Source organism: Dermacentor variabilis, chromosome 2, assembly GCF_050947875.1.
Source record: "Dermacentor variabilis isolate Ectoservices chromosome 2, ASM5094787v1, whole genome shotgun sequence".
NCBI lineage: Eukaryota > Metazoa > Arthropoda > Arachnida > Ixodida > Ixodidae > Dermacentor > Dermacentor variabilis.
In genome coordinates, this window is record NC_134569.1 from 136238331 (window position 1) to 136254197 (window position 15867).

At 46.0% G+C, this 15867-nt stretch overlaps 1 protein-coding gene across 1 annotated transcript in view; it reads right to left on the reverse strand.

Annotated features, from left to right (window-relative positions):
* Positions 1 to 15867, reverse strand: part of LOC142572746 (uncharacterized) — a 144184-nt gene that overhangs the window by 75999 nt on the left and 52318 nt on the right. Inside the window, exons 4-9 of the mRNA XM_075682066.1 lie at positions 15213 to 15314; positions 13603 to 13759; positions 7912 to 8072; positions 4249 to 4449; positions 2459 to 2560; positions 1263 to 1407 (exon numbers count right to left, since the gene is read on the reverse strand). Of these exons, the coding sequence (XP_075538181.1) occupies positions 1263 to 1407; positions 2459 to 2560; positions 4249 to 4449; positions 7912 to 8072; positions 13603 to 13759; positions 15213 to 15314 (868 nt within the window). The remainder of the gene's footprint in view (positions 1 to 1262; positions 1408 to 2458; positions 2561 to 4248; positions 4450 to 7911; positions 8073 to 13602; positions 13760 to 15212; positions 15315 to 15867) is intronic.

Consider the following 15867-nt stretch of genomic DNA (forward strand, 5'->3'; position numbering starts at 1 on the left):
TAAATTACTGCGTTTTACCCTAAAACCCGGCAACGGGGAGAGCAGACCTGTGCCTACGCGGAGTGACTCCCCCTCCCCTTTTTTTTTTCGGTCTGTGGATATGCTGTAGAACCCCCAACCATAGCTGTAAGACAAAACAAAACAGGCGCTGACTCCTGATCAAAGTAAACGAGAAATAATAGCCCAAGAACTTGCGCGACTAAACACCGTAGACTGTACAACTAATTAGGTCTACCTTCTGCATTTCCTTCACTCTCAGTTAAAAATTTCTGCCACCGATGAGTCATAGAAGAAGACGTCATAATAAACGTCGCAAGTGCTGGGGCGCTATACCTTAAAACTATTCCAGACTTTTCTATTCCAATCCTGCAATCAGCCCTTCGCGATTGGGTCAAAAACGTTTTGGACCACCCACCACTTCAGCTGTGACCACCATCCCTTCATGCGACGTCACTAAAAACGCGATAGCTCCCCATTTGATACGACGTGTACACACTGATTATGCGTGATTTGACCGAACAAAAGAAATATAGTTATTTCTGATTCGACGCATTTTCTCCGTTAGCCTTCGGCTATTGGTCAAAAGTTTTCTGGCGACGCCCACTTCACCTGCCGTTCACGGGACGTCACAAAACCGCAAAGACAAACAGCGTCAAAATGGCCTGTACGCCTTAAAGACGCATTAATATACCGAACAAAACTGAATTTTCTTCTGAATAGCAGCAGGCTGCCCTGTTCCGAAAGGAATTGAAGATGGCTGCCGCCGCTCGCTCAGGCACTGCCTAGTCACACCTGCCGGAGAGCATCGATTTATTTGCGTATAATAAAGCTTTGTGCGTGGCCGCGTAACGTTTTCGAGCACTTTCGGCACGTTTAGGACCTCGTTCTGCCAACTATTCTTTGCTGTGGATCCGTTTTAGCGTCATTCTTAAGCTTCCGTTGCATGCCACCGCGAATTTCGACCAGCCACCGCAAGCTAAGCAAGAGAAAGCGGCCCAATCGCAGCCAATTAGATAAGACAACCAGCCGAGTGTAAGCAATGTTATTCGTTTTTCAAGCCAACAAAAGTGACCTATGAACGAGGAGATCGTTTGATTGGTCTGTTCAGACAACCCCGCTGGTGACCGCCCGATGCTTGCGTCGGCAGTTACGCAAATTTGACGTAAGGAGATTGGAATAAAAACATATTGGAATAGTTTTACGTTATAGGGCCCCTAATCTGCTGCATTCGTGGCCACATCGCATAAATGGGAAACTCTCACTCTGGATATAAGGGGGTGCGAGGGCTTTGAGCCTGCTGACAGTATTGCCGAGGTGTGTTGCGTTGGCCAGCTGATTCCGCTTGATGATTTGTTCCAGTCCTAGCTTCTCAGGATATTGCAGGTAGTAGTCGGCTGTCTTGCCTTTCTGCGGACGGGAAGCGAGCGATACATTGGCGTTGGTTAAAACAGGGTGGCTCTATGAGACTGGGCAGCAGCGTATCACTGCGAACGCGCGAAATTTAATGCATTCGACAGACAATCGCCCACTTCTGGTGCAAAAACACCGTAAAGACAACATTGAAGAAAATTCCAGCATCAACTATATTTCAAAAGGTTTCTTTCTTGCGTTGATAAAACATTCATGTGACGCTCAGGCGCTGGTCGCAGTCCGAGTGTCTGCTTAGAATACATGTCTTGAACACTTCACGTCAGACGTGTATATTCGACAAAAGAGATCATATTTCAACGTCACTCTGAGGCGATTAAAAATTTTAGCTTGCCCGTAAACGTGGTACAGTTTACGGAATACTGAAATGCCGGGAAGACATAAGTGGCCAGCAGTGACGCTGGCGCCATCGTGTGACGCTGATGTCAACCACAGCACACGTAACTTTAATTGCAACACGTACGTTTTAGCTATCTGAAGGTTCGAAGGCATTGGCGGTTATTCACGTATAGTTGGTTTCTTTTTCTTAACTCTACAATATAGTGGTAACTCAACACAAGGACGTATCTAACACTTCGTGGCTGTTGATGCGTCACAAGATAACGCTAAAAGCACTGCTACTGCTCTTTGTTAGTATAATGGACGTATCCGGTGTTCCGGTATTTCAAAAACTTTAATACCCTTACGAATAGGCTACTTTTGTATATTATTAACTTGGCGTTCACACTAAGAATGACCACAAATGTACGTCGGTTGTCGATGCACATATCCGTGTCGCCTTATTTTACCGTCGACAGGAGCCACTGACTCGTTATCCACTTGCAGTGGGCCGTTTCTCTCTCTCTCTCTTGTACCTATGGAGTTGCACAATTCACATGCACCTGCCACCTTCCATGGGTACATATTTTTAGATTGCCTGTACCTACGGGAACGGATTTAGACTGCGCTGCCTTCGAGATTAGCCCACATTTTTTAGACTCCTCTGTCCCTGGGATCGGCCGACGAAAGAGACAAGAAGCATACTACTCACGCTATCTACGATTGTCGTCGGGGCACCGGCTGCGATGAGCATGTTGTACATCTTGCGACCGTCTCTGAGTGCGGCCGCGTAGTGAAGAGGTGTTCGTCCCTCCTGGTGGAGAAAAAAAAATAAACCAAAACACCTACGCTGTACTTAAATTCTGCGCGATATAATCCACACGAAAGCCAGCTGCCGCTCGATTTAAGTTCGTGAGGTACCGCAACATTATAGCCCTTCTGGGCACGTCAAGGGACAGTCCCAGCCACTCTGAAGACAAAACAGGTTTCCCGAAAGGATGGTACCCAAGACGTTTATTTCCTTGTGAATTAGGGCCAAGAAGACAGTGACATCAAAACCTTCTTTTGTATGAGAAAAGAAGATAGGTCGACCGGAGGAGCATAATGCGAACAAAAGCCCAACGAGAACACTGCAGCTTATCTTCTGAGGACTCGGGTTTTCGACGCAACAAAACTTTCAACGTACGTTGTCGCTAGGAAGGCTTCTGTGGGGCATGGCACAAATCGAGTGAGTATACTTACCTAATTACGTCATCAAATATGTATTTAAATAGGCGCATCTCTAATACGGTGAGAGCACATTTGCAGTATCATCCGGCAACCGGCCTGCACTTCGACAGTCGCGCTGGACTCCCGGCTGTCGAAATACAGCGTGGCTATACAAGAGTTACATTGACGCATCTCAGTTCTGTATATATTGCAAGAATGCACAGTACCGTCCCCTGTTAAAGTAAACGGGCACTCATTGTTCTTCCATCGATAACTCTGGCAATTGGCCAAAGAGCCCACAGACAAGTATTTTCACGTATACAAGTGCACCATCATGGATAACTGAAACAACGAATCTAAAGACGTTGAACTGAAATGCGAACACATTAGGGCTAACTGAGTACCGAAAATCGGCTCTGCAGAAGCCTGCAAGTTGGAAGTTTCATGAAAGGGAAAAAGTGATTCACCCGACTGGAGTACGAAGCTACTGAGCAAGCCAATACGGTTTTCCCAGAAATATGCACGTACGTTTGAGCTCACAATAATGCATCCTTTCGTTTCCGCTTCCGCCAATTCTTATAATGTTGGCGTAATTTCGGCTTTAACACTCTAGTGTGAGGGCCACACTATGTCCAGACATAGATATTATTGATAGGAAAGACAGAGATCGAATAAGTAGCGCTATGGGATCGTGCTCTAGAGTTATTACTCGCTAAAGGTGTGCAATGAAACGACTCGCTCTATTTTCACTCGTCCACGGATCCAATCCAATCATATCAGACACTTTTTTCTAATGAATGTTTTGGTTATATTGGCTTTATTACTAGATAGGCGTCCCTTTTAACAACGGGCTGTGTCGGCATGTATTCACGGTAAGTTATAAGATAGAATAGGGGGGGGGGGCGGCAATTGGTTGCTGTTTATGTTATATCTTGCGTTAAATACAGAACAGAGGCAAGCAACACAGTGGCCTCAACGAGAGCGCGATCTCTGTCTGCTCCTGCCTTCCTTGTCTCTGTTCTGTACTTAGTGGAAGAAATAACATGATCAGATAAAAGCACTGTACCTACATGCAGTATCAGTTCCTTATACCCCTCAGCAAAATAATATTTAGAATCTATAAAAGTGCAGAATCATGAGGTTGAATTTCATACGGTGACTACTACCCTAACTGCCCCAGCGACACGCGCGCAGATGCGATTGAAACGTTGCTGATGGGCGCTGTAACAACGCTCGGACCTCGCGTAGCGGCTGGCCCAAGACTCTGCCGCGCACCACCAGAACAGAACTCACAACGTCCTTGGCACTGAGCGAGTCGCGGAAGTTGTCGGCCAGATGCTGGGCGACGTCCACGTGGCCATGCATGACGGCCTTGTGGATGGGCGTGGCGCCCATCGAGTCCCGCGCCAGCGAGAGCGACCGGTGGCTCATCAGCGTCTGCACCTCGCGCAGCCGGCCCCGAATCACGGCGCGGTGCACGTCGCTGATCTGCTCCTGAAGGAGGCGTCGTGGAAAAGGGGAAAAAGCGCGAGCGCTTTGCCAGCTTGCCATGTCACGTCACTATTGTAGCTCCACACACACACACACACACACACACACACACACACACACACACACACACACACACACACACACACACACACACACACACACACACACACACACACACACACACACACACACACACACACACACACACACACACACACACACACACACACACACACACACACACACACACACACACACACACACACACACACACGCACACACACACACACGCACGCACACACACACACACACACACACACACACACACACACACACACACACACACACACGCACACGCACACGCACACACACACGCACGCACGCACGCACGCACACGCACACGCACATCGTTGCAACTCGGGCCCCACGTTGGCGTAAACAGGTTTATTGAGGAGCGGCACATACTTGCAGCAGCACATACCCTGTGGCCAAAGTTGGTGTTAAAGAGATTCATTCCAGGATGGGTGCGTGCCCAGCTGCACATAGCCAGTGATCTGAATTCACATCACAGAGCTCCACTGAAGTGTGGCGCATACATGGTTTCACATGCGCAGTGATCCAAATTTGGGTGAACGGGATTCATTGAAAGGCGGCACATATAGGCAGTGGCACGCATACCCAGTAATACAAGTTCGCGTGAAATGGTTTAACTGATGGCGGCAGATACACAATGTCACATGCACGTGGCCCAAGTTGGTCCGACGATAGGTTTAGAACCGGGTTCCCGCACTACAGAGGCTCTAATCACACAGGTGCTCTAACCATTAGACCATGGACTACCCAGTGACCCAAGTTGACGGGTAGACGGTGGGAGACAGAGACAGACAGATTGCCAGCTCCAGAAAAATACATCAAGTACCCCAAGAACGCTAATGGCATTAACAAGGCGTCTCCGCGGCTAATGACTGACAGGAATACCCCAAGGATCCATGTGGGGCCCTTTTCTTTTTCTGGCGCGTATCGACGATTCGCACGGCTATTTCTCAAAAATGTTGCATGGTATACGCAGACGACAGGAATATCAATACACATAACGTTATTTGGAATCTTCACATACTTTTAGTGATCTATGACTCTAACTGTTCTGCCACCAACGTGTCACTGTGTATATATGCAATCTATGGTCTAGAAGTCAGAGCATCGAGCTTCGGTGCTGAAGGAACTGGGTTCGAAACCAACCATCGGGCCAACTTCTGTCTCTAAGCATATCCTACTGGGTATGCACCGTTCTTCAATTAACCTCTTTGACTCCAACTTGGTTCACTTGGCATGAGTTACCGGGTATGTGCCATCCTCAATGAGCCTCTTTGACGCCCACTTGGGTCCCCGTGTATGTGCCACAGGGTTTGTGCGGCTGTTCGATGACAAAATAATTATTTAACATTTCTCCCGTGCGGGGCGCAATTGAACCGTGTACATTTTATTGAGCCAATCTAGACTGAATATACAGTCTGGTCTGAATATACCCTCTAGTCTGAATATATATATTCTCACAGGTAGCACATGCAAGTTCATCGACGCCACTAAGTGGCGCAGCTTGTTCAGTGGGCAAGGCGAGAGATGAACGCGGCGGCAAACACTCCTCACACAGGACGCGTTCTGGTGGTAGCAATATGGCACGTCGCTACATTGCTTCAATGCTAATCACAATAACGTTGGCATTCGTCGCGAGACAGATTCTATCGTGTTTTTTTTTTCTGAACAGCCGAAACGGAAACTGAACCTTAAAAAAACAGCTTATGATATTCTACGAAAACTTTTGAACTGGCTTGAACCTAATTGTCTCGGAGCCAACACAGATGAAAGCAACTACATAGTCTTCGCCGCGAAAATGAACTGACTAACGAACAATACATTTTTAAGCTTTAATTATTGTCCTTTGCAAATGGTTAATGACACGAAATATTTAGTAGTTTATCTTGAGCTCCAACTACAATGGCCATAAACACATGCACGAAACTACACAGACTGTCTACAAAAAGAACCCTAATACTTTATAAATTACGTCATGTCTTCCCATTACATACACTTCAGACTTTCTATATTGTAGCTTCATACATTCACATATTACGCATGCAATCAATATTTATGAACTCACGCGCGACAGCCCCTTATTGCCCATCATTATCGCACAAGTATACTGCGCTTCCGAGCACTGTTTTACTTAAAAAGAATGGGCTAGATTAGATTCACTTGTCCGCTGCGTACCTTACAACCCGTAATGCACTGCTTTCATTAGCATGTTCTCTTCTCGCTTTAGAAAAGAGTATGCACAAAATTAATCTATGTTCTTCAGTAAAAATTGCTTAACAGAATATCGCATATCCGCTACGATCAACGGCCTCGAACACGCTACAGGTGTGGCGAACGCCCGCACTAATTGTGGCTCTTTTTCCTTTTTGTACTCTCCAGTAGAGTTGCGGAATAAATTACCGACAGATCTAACACCACAACAGTAATTTACTTGTTGCCAAACTTATCCTTCGCACTTTCATGCTTGTACGAGCATTCAACCAATGAAGACGCACAAGACTTGTGCCGTCGTAAATATTAGTTTTCTTCCCTCTTTTTCCACTTCTTCTTTCAGACGCTCATTATGTTTGTATAAAAAGCCCAGAAACCATTTCTACAACTTCTGCAAGGGTTCTACCTTTACACAATACCCTATGTGTAGCCCTTCGTGCAATGAAGAACTTGTAAACATATATGTCGCTTATATGACCGCAGCTCCTCTCCGCTCAACCTACTTTAAAACCAACCTCCTTCGCCTCTCGTCCTTACGTCGAATCACTGAAATTTCTGTATTTGATTGTGAACACTTCTTATTTCTCATTGGGCTCTCGCTATTTAACACCCGTCGATCAAAGCCCAACTCGCCAATATCACGAACTAAGCACAGCACATTACAATGCGCTTTACTAACACAACATTTTCATTTATTCTAAGGACCATTGAGCAATGGAAAGGTTTACCGGGTGTCATCCGTAGATCGCAACTAAATTAGTATTTAGACTGGTTGATACGAAATTATTTTATTGAGTTGTTCTTGCTTTCTGTCAACTTGTCAATGTTAATGCGCCTGTTTCGGCTGCTTTTCTGTGTTTTCTATGCTTGTAATTCCACTCATGCCACAGCTAGCCCACTTAGGGCTACAGTATGCCAAAAAGAAAAGAAGTACCACCCGAGAAGGGTAATCGCGAAAAAAAAAAAAAGACACGAGTGTGATTTTGAATTGTTGAAAATATCTGACAGTTTGAAGGTCGCTTGCCTTCTGTGTATTGAGGTTCTAAGGACAGCGTTCTCTTTTGCGCACCGTCTTTAGGAATGATAATAACAAATGCATCCACGCCTTTCGGCCAGGAGCTGCCACTCTCTAGGGGTGCGTATTTGCATAAATGTGCTCACGATATATCCGGGCACGATGTCCAGGAACTCCTGCACGACCGGGTTCGGGCTGGTCTCGCCCAACAGCCGGTCGCCGTGGCCGTGAAGAACAAGCTCTTCAAGGGCCTCGAGGTTTCCCTGGCCGATGATTTCGCGGATCTGTACCTTCAGGCCCGCTGGCTCTGCAACGGGAAAAAAAAAATATTAATAATACCGATTGCCAGTTTCGCCCGAAGTTTAGGTTTGCGCCGAAGGCGCCTCAGAACGCTTCCACGACGATGCGGAGCGTGACAACGACGCTGTGGGTGTAGCCCTTGGATGGTACACACGAGATGAGATCGAAGTGAAAACCGACGGCGTTGGTTAGCGTACTAAGAAATGATCAGATAAATTTAGCTTGACGTTCGACCACGGCGTGGTATGCATACGGCTGCTCAGCACGAACGCTAACGCGTGTGCGCACTGCGCGGATGCCTGTATAGTGGAAGCCAGCTCCGGCAGAGACGATTGGGCGGGGCGCGCATGTGCGGTCCACTTGGCTTCGTCGCTTTTGAAGCCAAACGCACTTCTCGTTTCTCGAGGTCTCTTCAACGTTCTTTGTTCGGGCCGCACATGTACCGTCGATAGTAGGACGGCACGACAACACCGACGCCAACTGCGACGGCAGAAATGCGCGTCGAACGTCAGTATATTTGTTATCGCAATATAGAAGGAAGTGTCGCATTTGAAAGGAAAATAGCCATGCCACGGGAGAGTCTGGCGCACATGCAACAAGGTACCATGGGCCGGACGAATGAAACGCAAACAAAACATTTCAATAACAGGTATGTAGTTCTTATTAAGCGCACGAATATCTTCCCTTTAGACATGTACAATATGTTTATCATAGAATCCCGTTCATCTTCTTTTGATGCACTGAATACTTGTGTCTTGTCCTGCTTTTCTTTGTTTACTCTTGTCTTGCTCTTTCGATAATACTGCAACATCCTCTTTGTATGCCTCCTCCACCCTTTCTTACGTAGTGCCCACAAGTGATAGCAAATTTAAATACGTCCTTTACCCGAAGGAAATTGTTCGATTTCGCTGCTCTGATATCCCTTTTCTTGTCGAGTAGAACTTGCTGCTGGGCGAGTTGGTTGGGATCTAAAGAATACATTGTTGCGCCAAAAAAGGAAAATAAAGACTTGGGAAGGAAGAATACGAAAAGACAGCGCTCAATCTGTCTTTTCGTACTCTTCCTTCCCAAGTCTTTATTTTCCTTTTTTGGCGCAACAATGTATTCTTTCGATCCCTTTTCTTATTCGTGCCAAATTTTACCATAATTCGAGCAGCGGATCTTGTTGGGAAAGAAGACCCTGCGATTTGTTTTCTTGCTCAGTTCCCAGTTTGCTTCCCCGCGCACTTGATCTCAATCATCACGTACGAGCTAAATTAATGAGAACCAGAGATGAACGAGTGGATAAAAATATTTGGAGGACGCTTAAGCGTCGTCTTTAAGAGCGGAACGCGATAGCATTCAAAGACCCCTGACTGCTTTTCATGCTTCCCGTCAACTGCAGCTTATGTGACCGTAACGTTTGCCGGGAAACGCTGGCGGCGAACGCTATGCACGAAGGCAAGTTTTCTGGTAGAAACGCTGCCTCTTGCGTGGGTCGATCTCCTGTTAATGTTTCGCACATTTAATATTTTAGTCTGACAAGAAATAACATAAAAGATATGCGCTGTCGGCGTTTTTTTTTTTTTCATTACATTTGTTTGTGGGCTCCCGTTCTCAAAATTCCCAGGAATAACTTGGTAAAGAATGAGAGGTAAAGTATGAGCAAGTGTCGTGGTAGATGAGTGGTTGGCTACGCGTGGTTCGGAATTAGGTGCGAATTCTGTTTTGCTGAAGCGACGTCCGACGCCGGACGCATGATGCCGTCACGCACGCCGGATTTTCTGCGACACGGGTCCCATAACGCTATCGCGTTAAATATCGGCTACATCAGGGACGCAGCTGCGGTGGCGTCCGTGCAACGTCTTGTGCATGTCACAGGTGTAACCAAACACACAACTTACATTTATTCATGCAATAAAAAGCTTACATTTTATTGTTCTCATATTTCTATGTGAAAAGGAGTATCCGGCGTCAAACAAAGGCGACAACATCTCCTATGTACAATATAAATAAATAAATAAATAAATAAATAAATAAATAAATAAATAAATAAATAAATTACATTCTTACAGTTAGCGAGGTTCTTAAGGTCTAATTTTGTAATCGTGCTCACTTCCTATTCGTATAGTGGGGCTGTTTATTTCTTTTTTTTTTTTTTTTTTTGCAGCGCGTGTATGGGAACTAGGGTACAAAAGTACTCCTTACAAGGTTAAAATGTCGCGGGATCGAATCCGGCCACGGTGGCCACATTCAGATGGGGGCGAAATGCGACAACACCTGTGTACGATCTCTTTGAGTTCACTACCAGATCAAAGGCATTTATTTGTTAGGCTGCCTGCATGTTTGTCACATCATCTCACGAGAAATATTCTTTTATGAACACCATCTCGCTCGCAGTCTGTTATTTCATGTTATTTCTGTCCTCTTTCTGAAATAAATTTTAGATATTTGAAACCGTAATATTAAAAAAAAGTTTTCGGTTTCATTTTGAAGTCAAATATTGACATTCGCTTTGAAAACATACAAATATAACTGACAGATAGGGAAAGATTGAAGCGAGCAAGCTGGCTTCTGTCACCGGAAAGGGCACGACCCGCATAGCCCTTCAGGAGGGAAGGGGGAGAAACAGAAATGGAAGATAGACACAAATGAAGAAACTATATAAGGTGGTTGGGTTATAGATTACAAGGGTCCCATTGAAGAGGTGCGAAGCAGCGAACTTCTGGCAACTCCATATCACCTCTAGGGAAGGTATGTAATTTGCACAAGAGAAATACGCGCGCTTACTGAACTAAAATAAGGTTATAGTATTAAAAATCATAAAATGACACTTTAACTCGTGCATGCACTAACGCATGTGAAAGAGGGAAGAGGAATCGGGGAAGGGAGGGGGGGGAGAACAATGGCGCGCGCATCACTCCGTATAAAATTGACCCTTTACAGCACTTTGAATGCATATCCGTGACAACAAAGAAGTATTTCGATGTTAATGAACGCGGCCCTTTCAAGGCCAGTAGTTGGCCGGGACGTAAAAGGAGTAACAAAGAAATAAAGTGGCCCGTCACGAAGACTAGGTACAATAGCGGCGGCAAAATAATACAGTACGCAGTGGGAGCAGAAAAGAACGTGTCACCGGATGTTTAATAAGTCAACGTCGCAATAATGGCAAATAAGCTCGAACATATCGGATACAAGCGTTTCGTAATCGCCGCCTCCTTCACAAATGTCCAGGAGCCGAATCGCAAAGTTTTTTTTTTTTATTCGTAAGCACTGCTTGCCAATGGTCGGGTACATTCGCTAATGATATGTGCATCACGATTGGTTGACATTAGGTCTTACGAACGATTGCAGCACAAGAACCTTTTGTGAATACGGACTCAGATTTGGCCCTAACAGCGCGATTACTTTTCTTACTCACGCGGAAAAAAAAGACTTCATAAGATTGATGGGGTTTTGAGTTACAAAGCCGCGCATTAAGCTACAAGGAATGCCTTAATGAAGGATTCAAGAAGGAATTTTTAGTTGGGCTTCCTTTATCACCCTGGTCTGTGTTCGCGAGAGTTCTTAAGCTATTTAAGCTAAAACTTCTTGTAAGAACTGATTACAGCCAATAGTTATGGTAGACCTATTATAACCGAAGGCGGCCCGACAATGGCGAAAAGCATTTGCCAACGAAAAGCTTTGTGAACTCGGCCCTCGAACCGGAGCAACAGGAGCACTTTGGATTTCGTTCCCACTACAATTTCAGCCATCGGGACACGGAAAAGAAGCCGCAAATTACGTTATCGACCGCAAAACGACGTAGTCACTGAGAAACTGTGGTGGTTATTCTGTCAAACGAGCTTAATCGCTTCGAGGTTGTACTATAGCAGCGCCAGCTGCAAAACATTTTTTTTTTATTTTGATGCGCCGATATCCACTGGAGCCCACTGACTTAGGAGGTGCTTGTAAAATTGCGTACTTGCAAACAAAGACAGGACGCCCACTTAATATACAAGGTGCTTTATTTCTTTTTATTTTAGAGCGAAAGCTCTACTCCTCCAGGTACAATTTCCAAGGTCAATCTTGGGGAGCGTTTGACCTTTAGCAGCAGGCGCGCAAGTGTGAAGCTGTGACGTCACGTCACGTGATCCGCTGCGGAGAGGCGTCGCCGCTGCGCTCGCTCGAGCCTCGCCGCTGTGTACCACGTGACTAGGCGAGGATTTAGCAGCCGCTTCGCCGGCGCTTGGTCGCGCAGTCTCGCCATGGATGAAGCACGCGCCGGGGCGAGCGCGTCAACTCGTCGCCGCAGGCGCCAGGCTGAGTCTGAGCACCCAGCCGAAATAGCTCGCCGGGAAGAAGTACTGAAGAACCGTGTCTAGCCATGCTTAACAGAGCTTCCGCTCGTAAGCTAGGTTCAAGTCACGTTGAACTCCAGTCGCGTTTTCTTTTCACATTCAGAATTTATAAAAATAGCCTGTGGCATATAGCGTAATGGACGCCAGGTGGCCGAAATTATTGCGGAGTCCCCCACTACGGCGTGCCTCGTAATCCGATCGTGGTGTCGGCCCGTAGAATCCCATAATTTAATTTATTTAATTTAAGTCCATGAGGTTGATTACTCAAAGTGGCGTACTACATTACTCGCACGAGAACTCGAAATACATAACCGACTCATTAAAAAATAATTAATTACACTTTAGATTAAATACGTACTTTATAGTACATATTGCAATTTATTATTCGTACGGTCAGCGAGCTTGCAATTCCTAAACACTTGGAATGACATATAAAGATGGCACGGATGTCGATATAGGCGCCGTTTCACTTGCGATAAAAATGCACTATTATCTCGCTCACTTATTTTTATAAACCACCGGTTTGTGCACTGCAGCCCAAAAGTAACTAGAACGCCCATGTATTTCGTAGCACACTTTGGGAATAAATACTTCGAAACTGGTGTCATCCTGAAAATTCGTTTGAAGTGAATACGCCTTGCAAATTCACCAGCTACAATTAGAAAATTACAGTGCGTGCCATGATGTAAGTAATTAAAGAATGCTAACAATTTAGTTTTTCGTAAGTAGTCGGTTACGCGTTTCGAGATCTCGTGAAAGTAATCTCCACCTTTTTCGTGTTTTCAAGCTAAATGACAATAATTATGCTATCGGCCACAGGCGATATAAAAAAAACATATCTGTGCTCTTAAAAAGAAAAGAAGGTATGCAAACGCTCATGGCGACGAAACATCAACAACAGCGCAAGTGTATTGCACGAGATGCGCTGCTGGCAACAGCTCGACCATACAGCATCTTTTACGAGACTGCACCGGCCTGCAAAACAAAAGATACCAGTACTTGGATCCTCGTAGCACGTATCCTTTGCAACACGTATTTGCAACGCAAACTCCTGCGCAGGTTCGGCGAACGTGCCAAATAAAGGTTGAGTTTGGGCATTCGGACAGTGCGAATCACCGGATATGCCTGACACTGCGCGCGCGTTTTCTCTTTTTCCTCTGCGAATTTATTAAAAGGAATCAATCGATCCATTCGAAAAGTTAGTCTCGATTCACTTACTTGCGGAGTAGCCACGAATGCTGGCAGTGCTGTTTTCACCCGACTTTCTTCTGCGATGTTTGGCCTTCTTGGAGCGGCTCGACGAGGTGCCTTCTTTGAGCTGCTCCAGTGTCAGCTCGCCGGGTGCGTCGAGATAGAAGTCGGGGGTGTGGCCGTACTGCGCGAGCAATGCACTTACGTTTATTTTATCTCGAAAAAAAAATATATATATATATATCAACGACAGGAAAAGACGAGTGTCCAGTTTGCTACCCTACACTGAGGGTGAGGGAAAGGAGGAATTATTATTATTATTATTTGTTTTGAACACATATACACAGTTAACAAGAAAAGGAAAGCGAGGAGCAGGCTGGCAACTGCCACCGGAAGGGGCACAACGCCTGCCTACTCTTCTGAAGGGAGGTGACAGCAACACAGAAATGGAAGATAGGAAGGAGGGGAGGAGAGAGGAAAGATGAAAGGAAAAAGAGAAAAGAGGAAGGAAGTGATGACCGTATGTGCAGTGAAGCACCGTGACACCAAAGTGGAGTTCCATAGGTGGTGATTTGGCGTTGACGACATCTGGGACGACCAAAGAGCGAGCGGTCGTTGCGCGAATAGGAGGCTGCGGGTGAGCTGCGCGGCTTATCTCGAAACACTGGGAAAGTCGTGCAGGGATTGCTACAGGAGTGAGGACAAATACACGAATCGAAATGTATAGAAAAAAAACGATGCCTTATAGAAAATGCAAGGATAAAACACCCGCATAAGCAATTACATATAAAACAAGTGGACGCGGATATCTGCCTAAACTTGATCGTGAGAAACATACGAAATACTGCTGGCGCTACTTTAAACAAGGCATACAAAATACAGGAGCAAGGAACTGCAGACAAAACATACCGAAGAAAGTATATCTAAAAGAGCGATACCTAATTTCTTGCTGGTGCTGAAGCAGCTTTCTCCGAGTATTCAGCGAACGGTAACATTGTCGGCTGATCAATAACACCTCCTCTCTAGACAGTTATCCAGTCTATACCGACTTTCGAGACGAAAACACTTGTAAAGGTGCAAACACGTGAAATGCGCTTGCGGTTTAGCAACTAACGTGGGTAATGAAAGGTACAGGGTAATTCTCACCTAAGTACGCAGACGTCCGATGCAGGTAGCAAGAACATCATGCATAGTATAGGCCGCTTTTAAGGCTAGAACACCCTGAGATCTACAATAGTCACTGCCCTAAAGAAAGAAAGGTGACAAGACGTTTCCCTAACGTAGAGCTCTTGACTTCGCGTCCAGTTGCCGATATTACTCGCACGTGCAAACTGTAGTACGCAAGTTTTATGTCGAAAGATTATGCAACTTACTCGCGCATTGGTGACAAGTGCAGATGGAATTGATGCGTGTCACCATAACGGTCCTCCAATGTGGTTCCGAATTCTTACCCTTTTTTGGCCATTGAAATTGTCACTGCAGTCGTCATTAAGTCACATGCGCCAGGTCAGCTTTCGCGCGCAAGCGGCGAGGGCAGACAAAGGCGGCACAAATTCCTGTGTCCGATGGCCAAGCGATGACTGCACGCACGCAGCCACCGAATGAATGACGCTATCAAAGCGATCGCGGTCACTCACAACATCGGTGGCGTTCTCGTCGGACCCCGCCGTCTTCAGCATCCGGTAGATCTCGCCGTTGTCCTGCAGCACGGCAGCGTAGTGCAACGGCGTCCTGCCTTGCTGCAAACGCGCAAGAGAATAGCGTACCTCTTTGTAGCACATTTCACTTCGTCGACGTTTCCACTGAGCACAGCGCATACGAGTATATTCCGTGCTACCTGCGAAGTTTATGAGGAAGTAGGAAGTAAGTGATGCACAATGAGCGCTGAGGCGTGCGACTTGAAAGTTATATATGCTTTATGTCAGCGAAAGTTCATCGTATAGGCCAGTAACGCACACATACACCCACATGCACGCAAGTGAAAGTCCATTGTAGAGTAGAGTCCAGTAACGCACAGACACACACACACCCACACGCACTCACGCACGAACGCACACTCACATACACACGCACACACGCGCGCGTACGTACTAACAAACGCGCGCGTCAAAACTTTTCTCGCTGAAGCTGACACTGAAGGAAGAAAGCGCGATAAGAAAGAAAGGAGGGATACGTTTTAAAATATCCCCAAGAAGAGCCCGCGCGATAAGCAAAAGCTTAGAAATTATCGACAAATACATTAAGAGGCTGCAAGCTGATTCGGGATAACGCAAGAAGCGTTCGAACAGCAAT